General features: G+C 38.8%; 1 protein-coding gene across 5 annotated transcripts in view; it reads left to right on the top strand.

Annotated features, from left to right (window-relative positions):
• The window catches only part of LOC134218388 (rap guanine nucleotide exchange factor 4), a 666,467-nt gene that overhangs the window by 508,303 nt on the left and 133,965 nt on the right, over positions 1-24,199 (top strand). For all 5 annotated transcript variants that reach the window (XM_062697317.1, XM_062697318.1, XM_062697322.1 and 2 more), the window contains one exon: positions 11,301-11,446. In XM_062697317.1, the coding sequence (XP_062553301.1) occupies positions 11,301-11,446 (146 nt within the window). The remainder of the gene's footprint in view (positions 1-11,300; positions 11,447-24,199) is intronic.

Raw genomic sequence — 24,199 nt, forward strand, 5'->3', positions numbered from 1 at the left:
CTTACACTAAAGGCAATCAAATTACGCTGTTCCGTAAATCGAAAACCCGTTAGCTCGGTAAGTTTTTATTTTTCTGTCTTGCAAAATCAAGCATAGAAAGAATCCGAGTAACAGCAGACCCGACTGTAATGATTTTGTTGCTTTCTAAAAGGCACATTCTGAAACTTTGCAACGGTTTCGAAGGCACCTTCAGTTTTCTTGTGAATAGATATAAGCATACTAAAAAAATTACGAAATAAAATTTAAAAATATTTATATGCAAAATTTTCGTAGCAGGATTTGTGGACGTTGCTCAATTGTTGGTAGATAAATATTTACGCGAGAAGTAAAATTGCCACAGTTCAGAAACCCCTTCGCAAAACTTTCCGTTTTGCGCAGTCCTCCATCCTAACCCCGCTAAACTTTTAAATAACTGTTCTCAAACTCTAAGGGACGTGATGACACTAACCCGTTTATATAGTACTTTTTGCCGAGGAAGTTAATTGCAAAGAAAAGTGGAAAATTGCAAGATTATCTGTCGGGAACGTTCAAACATGGCGAAAAGTTTTCGGTGGGCTGCGCATACCCTCAAACTTACAATTCCAACAAGTCCGACAACCCGTTCTGGGAAACTTTTACATATAGCGTAGTTAATCAGCCCAAGTAAGGGGGCAGATGTTCACTGGAGGAAGGAAACTTTATGCTTGATTTATATATTAAGACAGCCCATTTCACGTTTCGGAATTTAATTGGCGTAGAAAATACACAGTGATTTCCTTAGTTTTGCTATTTCTGCGGAACTAATCATTGTTCAAATCAGGATTCATCTTGCGTTCTACGAAGCACTGATAGTGTTCTACGCTCAATAAGTTTTATTGCAATGTATTATTGCAATGCTTTCCGTTTTTCAACTGATTTTTAAGAGTACTTAATAGAGCTGTTTCGTCTATTTCTAACTAAAATGACATAAGTGACAAAATGATGCATTTTTTCTTCATATAGCAGGCCAATAACAGCGAACTTGTTTGATTAAACAAAATGAAGAATGTTTTTCGGCGAATACGATTTGAATCAGCATGGTGATTTGTTTCCTTGCGTTTTTCTTGGATAACATTCTAAATAACGCCCGGAAAAAAATATGAATCTCCCAGAAGTAATTATTACATTCCCGAAAGATTTTCCAATAAACGAGTATTCTGAATGAACTTATTTGAACTATTTTCGTATAGGGTTAAAGCAGGTATTTTCGTCTTTTCGTCATAGTCTCGAAAACCACTAAAAGAGAAACTTTTTTGACAAACTCATCCGTGTCAAATCGTAAGCTCAGGAGATACGTTCTGCTATAGTGGAGTTCTAACAAAAGGACGTTCCTTTCGATGGTTTTGGCCCCTATGACGATGGACGGAAATACCTGCCGTGTCCCTATAACATGAACGGGTGACAATCACACTACCTTATCTAACATATTTATTTCACAATTTCCATTAGTATATCGACCCGATTAACCAAAACTTTTTCGGATAATATTTATGGCACCCGTTGCCGAATAGCGGCCTTCGATTTTGATTTATAGCAGCACGTTAGTTTTGGAGAAAAAACAAATCGAAAATGGAAACATTCCTAACGATAACCCGATGAAAATAATTCGATTACAGGCCGGGCTCGATTTTCCGGAATGTTGAGAAAAATTTCACTCCGGATAATCGAGCCATTTTTTGTTATTGCTGAGAATTTAACTTTTGCTCAAATAATCTTTATTCTGGTTATTTAACATCTAATAAAATATCCCGTTGGTCCGTTCATGGATTCTGACTACCGTTAGAGGTTAGAGCGCCGTAGTTTTCATGGGAATTTCTTTAAAATTTTCACGGAAAATTGTTTAGGATTTATCCTATGCCGTTATGCCGTTTATCCTATGGGCATAGAATTTCCATGTGATTTTTTTTAAGTTTCACAAAAACTGTTTCCAACGGAATTTCAACTGGATTTTTTCTCGGAATTTCTTTGGATTTTTACGTGAAATTCCTTATGTTGTTCAGTAATTCTTTGGAAATTCTATGCGAAAATTTTCAAAAGACGAAGGGTCGTTTGGTTGAAAGTGATTCGCTAGAAAGTCATTTAACCGAATACCACTTGACCGAATTATACGTTAAGCCGAAAGCTATCTATCGGATTATAATGTGGGAAATGGTTTGGCGATACGACCAAACTAGTCATTTGGCCGAAAAAGCCGTATGCCCTAACAGGTCGTCCAGTCGAATAGGCCTTCTCGTCGAAAATTCCATTTGAACGAAACGGTAGTTTAGCAGGAAGGGCAATTTGGCCGAAAATGTTATTCGGCTGATCGGATTATACGGCGAAAAACGTCGACCCGTTCGGCTAAACGCCATTTTCGAACAAATGAGCTGTCGGAGCAAACGTCTTTTTCGGCAAAATTATCAGTTCGGCCGTATGATCTTCACCCGTACGTTGCTTTCAGCCAAATAACATTTTTGGCCAAACCGTTTTCGATATTATCTAGGCCTTTTTGGCTAAATGACTCATTCGATGCACTTTCTTCCCCCGCAAGAATATCCACAAGGCCACATGGAAATCACCTAATCAAGTAACGGAAAACCAAATCGACCACGTTCTAATCGACGGTAAATTCTTCTCCGACATCACGAACATCCGCACTTACCGCAGTGCGAATATTGAATCCGACCACTACCTCGTTGCAGTATGCCTGCGCTCAAAACTCTCGACGGTGTACAACACGCGTCGAAGTCGGACGCCGCGGCTTAACATTGGGCGGCTACAAGACGGTAAACTAGCCCAAGAATACGCGCAGCAGCTGGAAGTGGCACTCCCAACGAAAGAGCAGCTAGGCGAAGCATCTTTTGAAGATGGCTGGAGAGATATTCGATCCGCCATTTTTAGCACCGCAACCGCTGCACTTGGCACGGTGCCCCCGGATCAGAGAAACGACTGGTATGACGGCGAATGTGAGCAGTTAGTAGAAGAGAAGAATGCAGCATAGGCGAGAATGCTGCAACACCGCACGAGGGCGAACGAGGCACGATATAAACAGGCGCGGAACAGACAAAACTCGATTTTCCGGAGGAAAAAGCGTCAGCAGGAAGATCGAAACCGTGAAGAGACGGAGCAACTGTACCGCGCTAATAACACACAAAAGTTTTATGAGAAGTTGAACCGTTCACGTAAGGGCCACGTGCCACAGCCTGATATGTGTAAGGACATAAACGGGAACCTTCTTACGAACGAGCGTGAGGTGATCCAAAGGTGGCGGCAGCACTACGAAGAGCACCTGAATGGCGATGTGGCAGACGAAGATGGCGGTATGGTGATGGACCTGGGGGAACGCGCGCAGGACATAATTCTACCGGCTCCGGACGTCCAGGAAATCCAGGAGGAGATTGGCCGGCTGAAGAACAACAAAGCCCCTGGGGTTGACCAACTACCAGGAGAGCTATTTAAACACGGTGGTGAGGCACTGGCTAGAGCGCTGCACTGGGCCATTACCAAGATTTGGGAGGAGGAAGTTTTGCCGCAGGATGGATGGAAGGTGTCGTGTGTCCCATCTACAAAAAGGGCGATAAGCTGGATTGTAGCAACTACCGCGCAATCACATGGCTGAACGCCGCCTACAAGGTACTCTCAAAAATGTTATGCCGTCGACTAGCACCAATTGCAAGGGAGTTCGTGGGGCAGTAGCAGGCGGGTTTTATGGGTGAACCCTCCACCACGGACCAGGTGTTCGCCATTCGCCAAGTACTGCAGAAATACCGCGAATACAATGTGCCACACACATCATCTATTCATCGACTTCAAAGCCGCATATGATACAATCGATCGGGACCAGCTATGGCAGCTAATGCACGAACACGGTTTTCCGGATAAACTGACACGGTTGATCAGAGCGACGATGGATCGGGTGATGTGCGTAGTTCGAGTTTCAGGGGCATTCTCGAGTCCCTTTGAAACCCGCAGAGGGTTACGGCAAGGTGATGGTCTTTCGTGTCTGCTATTCAACATCGCTTTGGAAGGGGTAATACGAAGAGCAGGGATTAACACGAGTGGTACAATTTTCAATAAGTCCGTCCAGCTATTTGGTTTCGCCGACGACATAGATATTATGGCACGTAACTTTGAGAAGATGGAGGAAGCCTACATCAGACTGAAGAGGGAAGCCAAGCGGATCGGACTAGTCATCAACACGTCGAAGACGAAGTACATGATAGGAAAAGGTACAAGAGAAGACAATGTGAGCCACCCACCGCGAGTTGGCATCGTTGGTGACGAAATCGAGGTGGTAGAAAAATTTATGTACTTGGGCTCACTGGTGACTGCCGAAAATCGTACGTACTTTGGAATCAGCAAGACGCTCCGATCAAGTTCGACGCCGTACCACACTGACAATCTACAAAACGCTCATTAGACCGGTAGTCCTCTACGGACACGAGACCTGGACGATGCTCGTGGAGGACCAACGCGCACTTGGAGTTTTTGAAAGGAAAGTGCTGCGTACCATCTATGGTGGGGTGCAGATGGCGGCCGGTACGTGGAGGAGGCGAATGAACCACGAGTTGCACCAGCTGTTGGGAGAACCATCCATCGTTCACACCGCGAAAATCGGACGACTGCGGTTGGCTGGGCACGTAGCCAGAATGTCGGACAATAACTCGGTGAAAATGGTTCTCGACAACGATCCGACGGGCACAAGAAGGCGAGGTGCGCAGCGGGCAAGGTGGATCGATCAGGTGGAAGATGACTTGCGGACCCTCCGTAGACTGCGTGGTTGGCGACGTGTAGCCATGGACCGAGCCGAATGGAGAAGACTCTTATATACCGCGCAGGCCACTTCGGCCTTAGTCTGAATAAATGAAATGAATAAATGAGAAGTGAGGACCGAGGAGTGAGCAATGAGAAATAAAAAGTGAGATGTGACAAGTGAAATGTAAGAATTGAGAATCGAGAAATCAATTCTTATTTCTTCTAACGTTTTTCTTCTTTCGTCTTCCTACTTCCCTCTTTCTTCTACGTTTTTTTCCATTTCCTCTACACTTTCTTTTGTTTCTTCTTATTTCTTCCCTCTTGCTTCTACTTTCTTCCACCTGCTTCCTTATTGCTTTCTCCTTCCTTCTTTCTTTTTCCTTCCTTCTTTTTTCCTTCTTCTTTATTCCATCTTCTTCCTACTATTTCTTGCTTATTTATTTTTCCTCTGTTCTTTTTTCTTTCTTTTTTCTGTCTAAAATCTCAACTTCTCGCTTCTCACTCCCCAATTATCATCTCTTACTTCTCACCTCATGCTTCTGTTTTCCTCACTACTCACTTCACAACTATCGCATCTTATTCTCACCACTCTCTTCTCACATCCCGCTACTCACTTCTCACTTGTTACTGCACACTCCTAGTCAGTACTCACTTCCATTTCTCAGTACATACTCACATCAAACATCTCTTTTCTCAAATTTCAGTATTCACTTCGAACATCTCACTTCTGACTTTTTTAGTAAGGAAACAATTTCAACTATTCACCTATATACAAAAGTGTATAATTTGGAAGACAAATATAAATGTGGTTCCTATCTCGATATTTCCCTGTATTAGCTCTAAACAGCAAAAGAAAAGTTTTTTTGTTATTGTTGCCAAAAACGGGTGTTCATCGTGACTAGACAAAGACGGGTGTTGCCAAAATCTGGAAGGAACTGTATACCACCCACTGCTTTCGATTACTTATTCGTCTTCAGCTTATCGATATATTTGATTTATTAATTAACAATTGATTTATCCCATCAGTCAATTTTTTTTCCAATCTACTTATTCGGAGAGTCTGGTAAATTTTAAATAAATTCAGGAATTAAGGTAAATGAAAGAATATGACAATATCTGAAAGTATATTTTCAGTTTTTTTAATTCATATCACAAATTTGAGAGGCAAAGGTTTAGGAGAGGCAAAATGTGTGAACTGTACCCCTTGTTTATTGACGATAGGGCTTACAAAAATCCTTGCCTGTCTCAGAAATGATTCATAATAAACCACACACAGCAAAAGTTATTTCATGACAATCATTTTTGTTTACGATATTATTTACGAAAAAGAAGGACTGATTTTTTCCTAATCTTTTGGGGTTACAAAAGCGGATTGAAAACGCTTCCTGCTGGAAGTCTTCTTTACTGTTATTTCTATCGATAAAATGTATCTGTTAAACCTGTAACACCGAGTAGACACCTTTACGTGGTGTGGTGGGTTTGGCCGGGCGCAATGATCCTCATGCTTTTGCTATTTTTGTGTTAGACTGGAATCAAGGATCCCTCCGCTTCTTGATTTCTGGTAGTCTTCTTCGTCTTCTTCATTGGCATTACGTCCCCCACTGGGACATTGCCGCCTCCAGTGTTGTGCTGAATCATTTTCAGACGATAATGATTGCAATTTTCATGTGAAAACTTTTCACGTAAAAACAGTAGGCGAGTTGTCGCCGGCGACAACTTCTCAAATTATGTACTCAAACGATAATAAACACAGAATTTTCATTCAAACATTAATCTTTACTATGATCAGCTAATTGTCAACAGTCCCGTTATATCTTCTATTTGGCGTTATGGTTTCATGGTAGTAAGGAAAAAGTGTTCAAAATGTAACGGTAAGTGCTTCAAATCAAGATATGATTTTCAAACGATTCTTAATCACTGGCGAGTTTTTATCAGTTGATGATTTAAAAGTAAGATCGCGGGTGAGTTTTGATCATCCTCGATTTTTTGAAAATTTGATTTTTCCCAACCCTGGCCGCCTCGCAATAGAATTTCGAAAGATAAACATAATATCACTAGTGGCCAATCTACGAATTATATGTTATGCTAATGCATTTATCGATAAAACGCTTGAATCTGTTGATACAAATGTTGAAGTATGAGGTAAATGAAAGGAAAATTGTGATTATTTTATTCTATTTATTCAGCTACCTAAGACGAGATTTGTACTTTCAATTTAATTCCACTACGTTTTGATATACAGATACGTATTTCGACCTCAACTGTGAACTTTTACAAAATCTACTGATTTTCCTTGTGAAATTTTCCTCGGCAAGTTCTTCTCAATATCCACGCAAATTTCTTAAATTCTGGTAAATTCTTTTGAAATCCATTAGCATTTTTTTTTTAATTTCCATGGGAAATTCTTTCGAATTTCCATGGGAAACTATTTAGAACTTCCCAGGAAAGGTCTACTAAACTAGAATGTTTTTTTCCAAATTTTCGAAATTGCACTAAATTTCAATGGAGTTTTTTTTCTATTTTTGTATGGAAAACTTTACAGAACTCAAACATATAGCTATAGTCACACATTCCCAAAAATATACTAGAAAGTACAACGTGTACTGTCAAAACTGTTTAGCCATTACATACCAGATGCATCTATTTAACATGTTATGTTAACAAGCTAACATTTATATATTTAACATGTGAAATTTGTACAACTCCATCGACATTCAATAAACCGAATCACTTTGTCAATCAGTAGGCCACTTATGCTGTTTTTTTAACACTCTGTACATACTAATTTCGAACATCTCATTTATCACTTTTCACTATTCACTTCGAACATCTCACTTTTCACTTTACTTGATAAGGAAAAATGCGAAGGAAATTGATAAGGACAAATTACAACTATTCAACTAGGGTAAGACGGTATAATATGCTCCCTGCCGAATTGGATTAAACAAAATAGTGAACCCAATTGAATGTTACATTAATTTTCATGCTCCAAACATGTGCATAAAAATACATTGAAAATCACAACATATTTTTATCTGTGTAATTTAATATTCGGCACGTTTATTTATACCATGCATTTAATTGTCGAAATCTTTGTAATTAATTTCATAAAAATAAACATAATGACAATTCAATGTGAGAAAATCGTAACGTGTATATTGAACACTGAGAGGAAATTTGCGGGTCTTGCCCTACATACATGCCATGAAAAGTGTTTAATATTTTGCAACTCGATGGTCCCTTCAATATAGGGGAAGGGGGGGCAATATGCCCTAGCTAAGCAAACACTGCTATATTGTCTTATTTGTAACGCTATTCATGGGTATTTTTACATTATGCATCAGTTAAACAAGATAGCTAGTTGATGCCATTCAAAAATTGTCAAAAATCTCAATCATATTGATAATATTTACATTTCAAAAAAGTAGTGATATTCTGTTGCCGGAAAACTCATGAGGCAAAACGCCTTTTAGCTGGCAGCTCCTAGGGAACAAAGTACCACGCGTCGGCGAATCAGCGTTCTAGTATGGATAGTCCGTGGAGACGCAAGTACTTTGTAGGTTATTGCCCCTAGGGCGTTTTTCCTCGCCAAAATGTTAGATGTTTCTTCGAAATGTGGAAATTTTCGTAAGAAAATTATTTTGAGCTTTTTAGTGGAATGTCTTCACTTGTCATAAGACGAGTTAGTACAATCCCATTGAATTCCACCACTTAATTGTATCTTGACATGTCAAGATACAATTAAGTGGTGAAATTCAATGGGATTGTACTAACTCGTCTTATGACAAGGAAATTTTCGGTTTTTCCGACCTTCCCATGCACTTGTTTGAAACTTTCTTCGCCTATCCTACATAATTTTAGATCTAGTTTTGTTACATACATCTTAATGACGGTAAATATGAGGGAAACAACAAAAGGCGTTTAGCATCGGGGGGGCGTTTTGGGGCCCCTTCCCCTAGAGTATGGGAGAGTTCACTGAGAGAAACTGCATGTGTAACATTTTTGGCCAAAATGAGATTTTTATATATTCTGAATCCTCGTCCAAAAATACGTACCGTCAACTGGGGGGAAGATGATCATTGAGGTGAAGATGATCATTTGATGTGTCAGTCAAAAGTGCCAATTTTTTTTATGAAACGGTAGTCAACAATATTCTCCGTTCAAGTAATGTTACCGTTAGGTAGAAATCCGAGTTTTTCGATTATAATCATGAAAATGTATTTTGTGGAAGAAAGAGAGAGATAGTCATAAATGACGCTATTTTCGTTTCAAATATTGACTTCTTAGACTTCACTAAGTAGTAAATTCAACATTCATACTAGTGTGTATTTTGACTACTAGGTCATAATGGTTTTAGTAGAGCTGTCTTGATCAACTTCACCCCAAACCAGATTATTCAAAAAATGTGTGATAATTTAATTTATTTTAATAAATGCGAACGCATTTCAGAAAACTAAAGTTGTTGATTATTGCAACGTATAGCAGTACATGTTTTGAACATATTTGTTTCGATTTAAAATGTAAACACACATTGTTATTGCATGTTTTGTCTTAAAAATGATCATCTTCCCCCCAGTTGACGGTATTCTGGCCAAAAATACGATAAAAAATGTTGTTCTGGAATGAATGAAATTTTTTTTTTTTTGTTTGAGAAACTACATATGTGCACGCATTTTGAGGAGCAATTATGGAATACTGCTTGCAGTTTTTGTACTGGAAGTGCCCCAGGGTGTTGAGTTTCGCCAAAAACAATTGATCTGTATCGAAAAAATCGAAAGATACGGTGCCAATTTGTTCAAAAACAGTGTTTTGTTGTTTTCTCGGAATTGTGTAAAATGATTCAAATATGAAGCAGTTTAGGTCTAGGAGAGGCAAAACGCGTGAACTGTACCCCTTGTTTATTGTCGAGAAAGCTTACAAAATCTTTGACATGTTCCCAGAAATGATACATAACCTTCCGGGACTCGCTTCATCCTGGACCGCTCACGCAGTCCCGCCTGTGTTGTGAACGAGAAGCGTGCTTTTTTCGAATCTATTGTACTTTTTACAACTGCGCGAGTCCCCGAAGGATAATAAACCATAGACATTAAAAGTTATTTCATGACAATCATTTTTGTTTGCGGTATTATTTACAAAAATGTAAGATTGTAAAAAACACCTAAAAAAAAGCCTGTAATTTTCATAATATTTTGGGGTTACAAAAGCGGATTAAAAACGCTTCCTACTGGATATCTTCTTTAATGTTATTTTCATCGATAAAATGTGTCTGTTGAACCCGTAACATCGAGTAGACACCTTTACGTTGTGTGTTAATGAGTAAGATTTCCACGGTCACATTGCCATCTTCAAGCAAATGACCCAACGAATACCCTCCTCAATATTAAACTCCGTGGAACTTATGAGGGTGTCGTTAAGTAGGTGGTGCTAATGCTATTATCGCAAACGTATCTGTTGATACAAAAATTGTAGTGGAAGTAAAATAATGGAAATTGTGAAAATGATCACACATTTCATTTATTCAGACTAAGGCTGCATTTGTCTGCATTCAGCTCGGTCCATCGCCAACCATGCATTCTACGGAGGGTTTGCAAATCATTTTTCACTTGCACTTGCAATTTTTTTCTTAAATGTCAACGGAGAATTCTTTTGAATTTCATCGAGAAATTCTTTCAAATTACTACGTGAAATCGTTCTCAATTTCCACGCGAACTTTTAGTGAATTGTTACAGAAAATTCTTCCTTGTAAAACTGTCCTCGGCAAATTCTTCTAAATCTCCACGAAAAATTCTCATATTCTGGTAAATTCTGTTGAATTTCCTTGATTTTTTTTAATTTCCATGGAAATTTTTGTGAACTAGCTATAGAAATTTTTTCGAATTTCCCATGAAAGAGTTGACTGAGCTACAATTTGGAATTATTCAGAGCTTCTGAACTTCAAGTTTTTCCCTTAATTTTCGAAATTTCAATGATTTTTTTCTCTAAATTTCCATAGAAAACTGTACAGAACTAAAGCAGTGGCGTTTCTCTAGCCTCAATCTACCTGTGCACTGGATTTACTGGATTTTTAAAAGAATAGGTTTGCGGAAACGCATGGAATAACTAGATTTTGATTAGTTTTAGCGACTCTGATAATTTTATTTTCCATTTGGACTCTCAAAATATCAAAATTTTCATTTTTTGCATCAGTGCACAGGTAAAAAGTGAGGTTACGCTACTCCTTTCCACATAGCTATAGTTACACATTTCCAAAAATACTGGAAAGCACAACTTATACTGTTCATCTTGTCAAAACTGTTTAGCCACTACCAGCATTTTTTTTATCTATTTGACATGTTATGTCAACATTTTAACATTTATATATTTAACATGTAAAATTTGTTCAACTCCATCGAAATTCAATAAACCGAACCCCTTTGACAATTGGTAGGGCACTTATGCTCTGTTTTTACAACCAACATACCAAACGCAACATTTCCATCATTTGCAATTTCAAATTCACAATCCGTGCTTTCCCTATTTGTGTCATTTCATGCCGCCTCCGTATGCAGATCTCACGAGCGTACGCACGAAGAGCTGGAACTGGTGTACGAGGAACTGCTGCACATTGCCGCCCTATCACATCTGTCAACGTCCATCAAGCGGGAACTGGCATCGATTATCGTGTTCGAGGCTCACGCCCATGCCGGGACTGTGTGTAAGTATATTTTGAAGCGCCAAAATATGTTAATTCCAAAGTTCATTCCAAAGCATTAATAGGTATTTTTGCAATTTTCAAATATTTCTAAATGAGAAGCCTGGCAATAATAAGCCAAACCCAACCAAAAGAAGTAATTCCTCCTGTAACAAGAACCAGCTTCGGGATTCGATATTCATACATATCCGTCTCAAAGGTAGCCTATTTTATCGTAAAGGCATCTTTATCACATAAGAAATACATATCACCAGATCCATGAAGTGTTTGGAAGCACAGGAAAGTGTAATCGACGAAATTGGAACGCACGTACCCGTACTTCCGACTTCGACAAATTTGTCGAGAATTTTGTAATTTCCCACCTGTGCACGCTGTGCACTCGTCAGCATTGGCGGCCGAGACTGACAGTGACTATCTTTTCCATTTATCTTTTATGGACGGAAAACTCGCTCCAGTCTACGAAATAAAGTGGCGTTCAAGAAGTACGCCACGCTTTTAGAAAAAAATGAATAGACAGATCTGTGACAAGGACATAAGCAGAAGATTCCTATGATGGTGCATTGATAATAGAAACCTTAAATGGACTTGCAAATTGTGAGGTAGCGTGGTTTATGGTCTGCTGAATTCGTTGGCATTTCAGAGGTGACGACGATGATAATAATGATGGTGTGCCATTGATAAAGGAACCGGTGGCTTTCATGTTAGAAAATTTTCCGCACGAAGAATATGAAAGAGGAATTTTGCTGCACAGAACGACACCAGAGTAATGATGATATTCCATTTTTATGTGCTATTCAACATCTGTTGTAATGCAGTTACTTGGATTAAACTGTGATGGATTAAATTGCGATGTGCATTGGTGGTTAAATTTAAAACTATAAATGCGATAAACATGATAATAAGTAGACATGACGCATGCCACGAGGTGCACGACATTGTCTCAAAGATTATCAAATAAGCTTCCAAAATCCAGCCACGGACGGGTGCAGGAAATGCTTATTTAATTTGAAGTTTCCTGACATAAAATCCGCAAAAATAACTTTTGGTTGGTGCTCACTCAATTCATTAGAAGTTCATATATCAAAGCAACGATTTTTTTCTGACTCGTCATCAATATTGTTGGCAGTCTTTTATATCCTGTGAACTTTTTATCGTCCATGATAAACTTGTTCAAACCGGTAGTGCAAAGTTATTTCTCGCTTAACTTTCGAAAGGTACGTAACAATGCAGGAATAGAAGAATTGATGCTTAGAACTTTATCTGTGCTGAATCGTCTTAATGACAATTCCAATATTCAATTGCGGTACATTTCCGACAGATTTGGTTGTAGCTGATATGAATACATATCTTGATTGTAGCGGTTGCAGCTACTTTAAAGTCATGTCAATGACTATGGGACCATACACTTATTATGGAAGGGCGCATGGGGGAAGAAGGGCTCTGCTTACGCTTCATTATAATAAAACATCTCGCGCTTAGTTTCATAGGGTTTCATGTATTGATCGATTTTTCTTAATCGATTTTATATTTTGTTAATAACTCAATTGTTTCAAAAGCTACAACCATGATTATTGATTCTGGTGCAAAATACAATCATCCTTCATCACACCAAACCATTAAATCATCGACAAAATTGCGCAATTCGGTACTGTAATAAAAAGAAAACATCGATGAAGAGAAATCGATCAATACAGTTACGCCCCTATGAAACTAAGCGCGAGACATTATTTGTATGTAATCTATCCAATATAGAGGGAAGAGGATTACTCGGATTCACGATTTTTTACTCGGATTTTAAAATCTAAGCTTTTCTTTCTTGAAAGTCTTTTTTAAATTTTTTTTTCGGCGATTTAGAGGTATAACTAGTTTTTTTTATGCTGATTTACTCGGCTTATAAGCAAATTCAAAAACAAAATTTTGTGTTGCCAAAATTGAATGGCTTTGTCGCCAAAATCTAATAGGGTCTGTATTATGCAAAGAATGTCAGTGTAATGATAAAGGCGACCTTCAGTAAAGTATTGTTATCCAACTTTTAACATACTCAGGTCCTTCAGAAAAGCTGAACGAGATTTATTCCTCCCACCCTGGCGCATTATTATCCCACAAAACTTTTCCTGTGCATCTTGTTCCATTTTTAGCATCTAACCCCCTGATGCTATAAAAGATGGAAGCTCGTCATTTTCACTCATCGATCTTATGAACTTTCTCAATCCACTTGGGAAAAATTTCCCGTGGATGGCTCAATTTCTACTGCCACAACTTGAAACTGACAGCTTCAAATCCAAACAATGTACCACACCGTGAGCACAGTCAGTGCGTCTTCACGGGCGAACTTTATGATTGGACTGCCTCCGATTGGATCGCAGGTGAGTTCGGATGGTTGTCATTTTTCAGGAAATCGAATTTCCACCAATCTCGACGCTGTAAACTCGAATACAGTTTTTGACACTTTAAATTGATTAGAGTGTCGTTTTGGTTTTCCGTGACATGGACTTATCAAGAATTGGCAGCTTACATTTATAGTGACCTTCACAAGACTAGAACAAAAAACATAAGTTCACTGGCGGCGCCAAAGTTCCGGGAATGATGGGACACCAGCAATTTTGGCTAAATCGGTTCATTCATAATTTGGCGTCAACAATGAGAACAATAATTGGAGGAGTTCATCAGATAAGCTAATGATCAGTGAAACGTTATCAGGCAGTTTAAAATATTACAAAATTTTAATAATGTCTTAAATAGACGTCGTCTTGATATTGTGTATTATTTTATTGGAAAAGCCTTTTAGAAATTTTTGAAATATTTCTCCAAAAACTTACTATTTCTGGAATACCTTAGAATACTGAGAATATCCGGCAAAGTATGATAACGGGTCGACTGCAATTTAGATATTTTTGGAAGTTTTCCTGGCATGCAATAATAATTCCACATTGTTTTACTACTCTCTACAGAAGTTAAGCAAAAATGTTAAACCTCTGTTTTGAATCTGAAATTTAGACTACATGCCTAAAAAGCCCCAAATCATCATGCTTCTTCGTAGATTCTCAGAAATGTCTTGGGAGGTTATCCAGTAATTCTTTCACAAAAGCCGGCAAGTCCGTAAATGAATCCATAAAAATAAATCGGAACTTACTTCACGGATTCTTTCAAAAATTTCTTAAAGGGGAACTGTGTAAGTTATGTGAGGAATTCTTCCAGAAATTCCTTCTTCCAAAAAAAAAATTAAGGATTACTTTCAGAAACTCGTATAGGAATGCATCAATAAATCATTTCACCTCATCGAGATTTCCATTTACTCGGAAATTTCTCTAGTAATATTTTTTTATTTCCTCCAGGAATTTCTTCCTAAATACGAGGACAAGACTCTACTTCTCTAGGAATTTTCGAATGCATGCCAAACGGAATTCCCGAAGGATTTCTTGATGGTATTTTTGACATTCTTAAAATTCTGCAAGATTTTCTTTTGGCATGCCACCATGAACTAATTCGGAATCTTCTTCGAAAAATCCTCTGGAAATCACTTTTTAAATTCATTTATAGATTTGGAAGTTTCTACAAATTTTCCTTTGAAAATTTTTAGAAAAAATTCTAAGAATACTTTTGGATTTCCCCCCAGGAAATTCTTCAGAATTAGTTCCAAGAATTTCTTTAACCTAACATTACTATTGCTGACATTCTTCAGTAAATCTTTCAGATTCTATAGACCTTTAGAATTTACTTAAAAAAATCTTTCTCGAGAATATTTTCAGAAATTCATTCAAAAACTCTTTCAAAACCTTTTAGGAACCCTTGAAAAACGTGATTTTTGAGATTTTTTTAAATGATTATTTTTAGGATTTTTTTATGCCCACGCAAAAGTGAAAATAAAAACTTGCACCGGAAAGTCTTTTTGAAGCATAGAAAATAATGTCTACCTACATACTAACTTGATACTTGGTGGGCTGCAGCCATGGGCGTAGCCAGGATTTCGATTAGGGGGGGGGGCGAAATTTTTTAGGTCTTCTGAATCGTAGTTTTATAGTAGTTTTATAAAAACACATGAATATTAGTGCTTGGTACTTTTTCCTTCTAAGCTCCAAACACTTTGAAACCAAATCCACAACCAACAGTAAAGGCTGAATCACAAGAGCACGTTGCGCGTCAGCGTTGAAGTCAGCGTTTTGTACTAAAACGTAATGCCAATAAACGTGACGCATTCACGCCCGGATTCTTCAGGAATGCCTCCAGCAATTTCTTCGGCAATGTCTTCAGGAATTTCACCATCAATTTCGCCTGGAATTGATTAAAAATTCCACCATTATTTACTCCAAGAAATCCTCCACGAATAATAAGTTCTGCAGGGAATCCTTCAGATAATTCTTTCGTGCTGTTTCTCATAAAAAAATCTGAAAAATTGTACCTTGGAATTCCTAAGAATATTCCGTGGAAATTCCGCAGAATTGCCAATAAACATTCCTGAGAATTTCGCGAAAAATCTTCGAACTTCCTGTGTAAATTCCATATTTTTTTCCGTGAAAGTTTCGAATAATTTCCTGTGAAAATTTCTCTAGGAATTCCACCGAAAATGTATACAGAAATTATACCACTATTGAGAAATCGACTGTATATTTTTATTTCGATTTTAAGGACGGCTACGCAGTCTTGAATTATTGAAACAAGATGTTTATTTATCCGACGTTTCGACACGGGGATGGTGTCTTCATCAGGGGATGATTTCCCCTGATGAAGACACCATCCCCGTGTCGAAACGTCGGATAAATAAACATCTTGTTTCAATAATTCAAGACTGCGTAGCCGTCCTTAAAATCGAAAAAAAAAAAAAGAAATTATACCGAAAATAAAATCAACAAAGGAATTTTTGGAGGAATTGCTAGATTAATTCCGAAAGAAATCCTGAAAGAATTCCAGTGGAAACTTCAAAATTTCCACTGGACATCCTCCAGAAGTTTCTTCGAAAATTCCTCCGAAGTTCCTCCGGGAATTCTTCCAGGAGTTCAACCGGCAGATCCTCCAAGAATTCCTCCAGGATTACCTCCGAGAATTATTCCGGTAGTTCTATCGGCAGTTCCTACGGGGGCTCTCTGAAAATTCTGCCGGGAATTTCTCCAGAATTTCCTCCGGGAATTATACAGAAATTCCTCCAAAAGCTCCTCAGGGAATTCTCCGGGAGGTCCTCTGATGATAATGATGGTCCTGCTACATACCTCTACAAAGGTTTCAGCTTGACGAGATTTGTCTATAAGATGAATTCTCTAAGATTTTTTCCGAGAATTCTTCTGGTAGCTCAACTGGCAGTTCCTCCGGGGATTCATTTCTCCCGGGAGTTTCTTCAGAAATTCCTTCGGGTGTTCCACCAGTAGCTCTTCCAGGAGATCATTCAGGCTTTTCTCGGGAAATAATTTAGGCTTTCTTCAGAAAATTAGCTGGAAATTCCTCTCGAAGTTCTTCCGATAGTTTTTCTGAGAGTTCCTCCGGGAGGTCCTCTAGGAATTTTTCTAGGAGTTTCTCCTGAAATTCCTCCGGGAGTTCTTACGGGAGCTCCTCCGGCAGTTCCTACGTGAATTCCTCCGGGAGAGCCACCAGCAGTTTTTATGAGCATTTCTCCGGGAGTTTCACCGGCAGTTCCTCCGGGTGTTCCTTTGAGAAGGAACTCCCGGAGTAATTTCCGAAGGAACTCCCAGAGGAATTTCTGTAGGAATTCCCGGAGAAGTTATCAGAGAAATTTTCGGAAGAACTGCCGGAGGAACTTCTAGATGAATTTATTGAAGAACTACAGGAAGAATTTCCGGAGGAAATCCTGGAGGAACTCTCGTAAGAACTTCTGGATGAACTTCCGTAAGAATTCCAGGAGAAACTCCTGGAAGAATTCTTAAATGACCTCCCGGAGGAGCTCCCAGAGAAATTTTTCGAGGAACTTCTGAAGGAATTTGTAGATAAATTCCCAAAGAAAGCCTAAATGAATTCCTGAAAGAAAGTCTGAATGAATTTCCGGAAGAACTACTAGTGGAACTCCCGGAGAAATTTGAGGAACAGCCGATGGAATACCCGGAGTTGAATTTCTAGAGGAACTTACGAAATCCCATTTCCCTTGAAATTCCTGCCAAATATCCTCAAAGAACCTGTGAAGTTCCTGGAGGGATTACTACAGGAACTTCTGGAAAAACTCCTGGGAAGCTCCCGGATGAACTCCCACAAGCACTTCCAGAGGAATTCTCACAAGGTAGTACTGAAATAATTATTGGAGAAGTTCATGAAGGAATTTCTGGAGAAATATCTGAAGGAATTCCCGAAAAAATACTAGGAGGAATTAATGATGAAATTTCCAGATGAAATCCTAAAGTATTCCCAGATGAATTGCTGTTCTTTGTTTGTTCTGAAGAAATTCCTGGAAGAATTCTAGGAAGATATCCTGGAGGAAATCCCAAACTAATTTCCGAATGAAATTCTGGAGTAAATTCCGAGTGAAGTCCGGAAAGAATTCTAGGACAATTTCACGGAAAAAATCCCGGAGAAATTCCTGAAGGAAGGGAACAATTTCCGGGGAAATACTTGGACGAATTCTTGGAGAAATCCCTAAAGAAATTTCTAGAGGAATTCTTGAAGGATATTCTGAAATAATTACGGAAAGAATTCCAGAATGTAATTCTAGAGGATTTCGCTATTGAATTTATAGAGGTATTCCCGGAAAAATTCCTGGAAGTTATCCCGGAGGAATTTAAGGAAGAGTTCCTGGAGGAATGCCCGAAGCAGTTTCTAGAAGAATTTCCGAAGATTTTTTTTATAGATTAGCAGATGAAATTATGGAGCGAAATCGGAGGATTTCCGTCATAAATTACTGAAGAAACTTCTAGTGGAATTTTGGGAGGAAATTCCGTATGTATTCTTGGAGGAACTCTAGAATGCATTCCTGAAGGAAATGCCGGAGATTTTCCTGGAAGAATAGCCGAAGAAATGTCTAGAAATAAAATTTGAAGGGAAGAAAAGAAATCTTCAAGAAACTTCCTCATGAATTCCCTAAAAAAAATTTAGTTGGGGGTTTCTAGATAAGGAGAAATTACAATTACAGGAGAAGGATTTTCAAACGATTTTCAGAGGAATTTGTGGATAACTTTCCGGAGGAATTCCCAGGGGGAGCTAGAAGGATTTCTAGGAGAATTCTTGAGCCCGAAATGTTTCGAGTTGTTTTGAACTTTCATATAGTATGGATCCTGGATACCCTTATAAGTTTTTTGGGAATCTTTTGAATTTCAAAAACCTATTTCTGAATATGTGCACATGTTTGAGCGAATTCATTTCAGTACCCGTTCAATCATTCCACCATTTAGAGGGTGGGGGCGACGCCCCCCCTGCCCCTCTCTGGCTACGCCCTTGGCTGTAGCTGTAGCTTCTCGAATGGGATATCGACTGGACTCGATCCTGGGCTAATCACATCTAGTCGACCTGAACTGGGCGTTTTTCCCGGATTGCTGCAACACACTACTTCGTTTTTAGTCTGGTAAATGTAGAACGAAGTGTCTCATGAACTTCGGTTAATGTTTACGATAAAGTAGAATCTCCCAAAAAAATCTTAAGGCAAATAAACAAAAAAAAACTTTTTGACGTATTACTACGTCTCTGTTCTCGGAGACCGTCACTGAAATATGATTTATATGGATGCCTTCCGATCAAGGAAGAGTCAACGCTTCTTTGTTATGTTCTGAAAATACTGATTTTCAACTATTTATTATCGATAATTAATGAAAAGTTAAGTAATAGGTAAACCATCCAATCCCGTTCATGCATCGCAAGCACAGACATCAAAATCAAGAAACTCGCGGGTTTGGATTTAATCCTCAGTTCAAACAAGATTTCTCGCAGAGCAGACACAGCAACACGAAGGCGCTGGTAGCAGTCTCAACGGAAAACCATCGCAACGGTGGTGGTCGCCGGGGTGGTTTCTGCAGATCATTTAACCTCAGTGATGGAAACGATAGCGCTTTGGTTAGCAGCGTGATCGACCAGTAGCAACGGCCTTTAGCAGCACACATGTGCCATTTAGATTACTGCAAATCGTATGTGACCAGATTTAGTCACAAATAAGTTGCTGCAACCGATTCTGTCTGTCCTGTGCTGCTCGGGGAGTGACCGTCGCCGACAGCAGCACTCATGTGTCGCAACGATGACGCTGGTAGTAGCGGTCCCAGCAGAAGGTAAATCATCGTCGCCAACAGCAGCAACACAAAGTCAAATTTCAACGCACAATTCTATCTAACGTTTGGTTTCTGTTAATGATTAAAAGGCACATTGTGAATATAAAATCGGTTCTTTTCAGAATTTTATGTGAAGGAAAGGGTTGACAACAAAAATGGCATCTACCAAAACCTGTATAAGAATTGGGCATATGCGAAATTGTTAGATTCTTATACAAGTATTGTATAAGAATCTAACAATTTTGTAAGCTTTTCTAACAATATTTGTTTGAGAGCTTACATTTTTTATTTAAGAATCTACCAATTTCGCATATGCCCAGTTCTTATACAGGTTTTGTTAGATTTTTATACATAATTGTTAGAAAATCTGACAACCGCCGGTTGGGTGTATACCCTAAGGAATTTCTGGAGGAATTTCAAAATAAATTTCATAAGAAATTTTCCTAGGAACTTCTTGGGGAATCTATTGAGGAATTTATAGAAAGATTCTTGAAGTAATTGCCGCGGAAACTCCTGGAGGAACTCGAAGAAGATGAGAATTAGTGGAAGAATTTCCAGAAGCGCAATTTGAGTAGAAGTACCAGGAAAAATGATAGACTTTTGGAAGAAATTTATGTAAAAATTTCTGTAGGAATTGCCGAGAGAATTTCAAATATATATATGTATATATAAATTTCTGAGGATTTTTTTATGTGCATTCCATTTCCACAGGAATTTGTTCAGCAATGATCAGGAGCATTTTTGAAGGAATTACTTAGAGTTCCAAAACGATTTTATAAGGGGCTTCTGGGAGGAATGTTTTGAGAAATAGGGTAAAGGATGTATTTTGGACCACCCTTAGGAGGGCTCTTATTTTGGACCACCAAGAGGAATTTGCACTCAGTGGTCCAAAATATGACCCGTCGAACTGGTGGTCCAAAATACCTCCCATACCCTACCTGTGGAGGAATAGGATTTCTGTGTTAATTTCTAGAGGAATTTATGGATTATAAAACCTCTCTAGAAGAATTGGTAACTAAAATTTCCATAAATATTCCAACACAGATAAAAATGTTGCGGTGAAAACTGCCATTCCGAGGGTTATTTCAACAGATAACAAACCCGTTTGGGGTCTCCAGTAGCCTTGCGAGCAAAGGCGTAGGATTGCCAATCCGGAGATGGCGAGTTCGATTCTCGGTCCGGTCTAGGGTGTTTTCGGGTGGGAAACATTCTCGACACCCTGGGCATAGTGTATCCATTGTACTTGCCACACAAGATACATGCAATGGCGGGCATAGAAAAGATTTTAATTAATAACTGAGGAAATGCTAATAGAATACTAAGTTGCAAAGCAGGCCAAGTTCCAGTTGGAATGTAGAGCCATTGAAGAAGTTTAAGAAGAATGCTGTTACATGAACTGAATCAGTGGTGAATTTCTCTGAAACCATAGATAATTTAACAATGATTTAACATTTTATAGTAGTTTCAAAAACAAGGCGTAGTCTACGAAATAGTAACTTTTACCATAGAATTTTCTTCTGTGTTGTGAAACTCCTTGAGATATTTTCGGAAGAATTCTTGGGGGTGGGAGTTGGGTTGGAAATTCTATTTGAGATTCGAAAGGAGTACAGTGAAAATTTCTGGAGAGTTCTCAAAGAAATTTATGAAGAGTTCTAGAAGGAATTTCTAGAGGAACTCCAGAAATAACTTCAGAAGAAATTCCTAAATTTTGTAATAGCTTATTTGGATTTTCTGGACTACACAGGAATTTTTCAAGGGAATTTGGAGGTATTGCTTTTGGAACTTCCGGAAAAATATCTTGTGACAATCTCCGAAGGAACTATCTGAGAAACTTTCGAATGAACTTCCTAAGCAATTCCTTGATAAAAATTTCGAAGAAATTCTTGAAGAAACTTCATGAGGAATTCATAAGCAAATTTTAATTGGCATTTTGTAGAAATTCAGGAAAGAACTCTCGGAGGAGCTTTCCGAGGAAATCCTAGAGAAACTTCCCAAAGAATTCCTGGACAAACTTTCCAACTAATTTCATGTGAAATCTTCGGAACATTTTGTGGAAAACATCGCAAGGAATTCGTGGAGGAACGTCCGAAGGAACTCCAGGAGTAACTTCCGGAGGAATTCCTGGAGAAGCTTCCGGAGGAATTCCTGGAGGAACTTTTGGAGGAATTCCTGGAGGAACTTCGGGAAACTGACTGTTTGGGTGAGACATTTAGGGATCGACTTCTCTCCGCAAAAAACTCAATTGGTTGTGTTTACTAAGAAGCGGTATCCAGCTCAACTGAAACTAAATCTGTTGAAAGATGACATAAACCAATCTTTATCTTCTAAATACCTTGGGGTCTGGTTTGATTCCAGGAAACCCACCTTGTACCTGGAAAATCTACATTGATTATTTGTTAGAGGAATGTCGAAAAAGGATCCATTTTCTTCGTTCTATCTCCGGAACTTGGTGGGGCGCTCACCCGCAAGACCTCATCAAACTATATAAAACGACTATTAGCTCTGTTTAAGAGTACGGCTCTTTCTGCTTCCTCTCAGCAGCTGATTGCCACCAGATCAAATTGGAAGGAATTCAATATCGTCGTTGGTTGTATGCATTCAACGCATAATATGAGCCTGGAAGTGCTTGCTGAAGTCACTCCTTTAAAACACCGTTACTGGGAGCTCTCACTTAGAATACTGATCAAATGTGGAACAAGTAACACACTTGTCATAGATAACTTCGATAAAATGCTTGAACTGGTTCATCGGTCAAGATACCTGAGAGTCTATCTCAACTACATATCGTCAGATCTTTGTCTTCCATGTTATAACCGCCTCGAGTTAACTTCATTAAAGATAGTTCCTCCATTTAATGCGATCTGTAAATGGAACACGCTATTCAAGGAATACCAGATCACCTTCGACACATATCTATTCCCTCCCTTTTTTTCTGAAAAAATATGAACATGTCAATTGCAATAACAGATATTTCACTGATGATTCTCGCATCAACGAATCCACTGGCTTCGGTGTCTTCAACGTAACTTCAATTACCTTCCGAAAACTTCAAGAACCGTGTTCGGTTTATGTTGCTGAGCTGGCAGCAATTAACTTCGCTTTGGGGATAGTTTCCGATCAGCCCGTAGACCATTAATTCATCTTCTCGGATAGTCTTAGTTCTATCGAGGCACTCCGATCGATGGAACCAGTTAAGCACGCATTTTACTTTTTTGTAACTATAAGAGAGCAGATGCGTGATTTGGTCAAAAGATCATTCAAGATTACCTTTGTCTGGGTCCCATCCCATTGCAAAATCTATGGCAATGAGAAGGCGGACTCGCTAGCAAAGGTGGGCGCACAGGAAGGTGAAGTTTATGATAGACAAATCTCGAACAACGAGTTTTTCCCATTAGTCCGTCAGAGTACTCTTCAAAATTTGCAAATGATTTGGTCACACCATCAGCGTTCAGTCCCATACGCTTGATCGACATGATGTGACGGGAAACTTGCTCAAGAGGATTACCCTCAACAGACTAACGTCGTACACAGAAGGTGCGGATAGTCTGTCGAGCATCTGTTCGATTTACCCAAAGGGAGAATCGCAATCAAATCTATGATAAGCTCGGCAGTGCAGTGGTGACAATCCAGGGTAAGATCAGAAGCATCCGCATGATATCCGTGGTGGTAATCTTAGACGGCAGAAATGCTTTCAACAGCGCAGTCTGGGAGTCAATTGCGTTTTCGTTACTCTAGCTTGGAGTGCCTTCGTACCTTAATAAGCTCATAGGGAGTTGCTATCAAAATAGAGTACTTCTCCACAAAACTGATGTAGGTGAGCAAAGTGCCCATATCACTGTAGGTTAATCCCAAAGGTCCATCCTGAGCCCAGCGTTATGGAATGCTATGTATGTATGACGAAGTGCTGAGGCTTAGGCTTAGTAAAACATGTATGCTTCGCAGGGGATGTTATGTAATGCCGTATACAGAAAATCTTGTCAGTGTTGTCACAATAAAGAAGCAAAACAATAGTAGGGTAAGACGGTATAATGCGCCCCACCTGGCCAAAACGCCCCCCTTTGATTTCTAGAAAACTATAACTAACTAAGGGTAAAAATCAGTTGGTAACTTTAAATATTTGTAAAACCATCATACTATGTGAATATGGGAGTATTTTTGTATTACATAATGAAAATATTTGCAAAATACAAAAACTTACAGTTTTGATGTTGCTTTCAATATTTCTAGACCAACATTTGAAAAGGGCGTTACAGCCAAAATTTATTCCTTCTGGTTCCTCGTCTACATATATCGCTATATACGTAGACAAAAAATCAAAAGGAATAAATTTTGGCTGTTACGCCTTTTTCAAATGTTGGTCTATATTTGTTTGCTCAACATTTTGGAGCGACGCTAGCATACTGTCCGCCAAACTTGCACTGGAATCACTCAATTGGGCAACAAAATAACTTTTCTCAATGGTTAATATGGTATAAAATTGCTTCCATCTTCAAAAATGTAACGTTTTTTTAAATATGTTTCACTTGTAAAAACGCCCCAGTGTAGGCAGGACGATATGCCCTTACCA

Source organism: Armigeres subalbatus, chromosome 2 (assembly GCF_024139115.2).
Source record: "Armigeres subalbatus isolate Guangzhou_Male chromosome 2, GZ_Asu_2, whole genome shotgun sequence".
NCBI classification, from domain to species: domain Eukaryota; kingdom Metazoa; phylum Arthropoda; class Insecta; order Diptera; family Culicidae; genus Armigeres; species Armigeres subalbatus.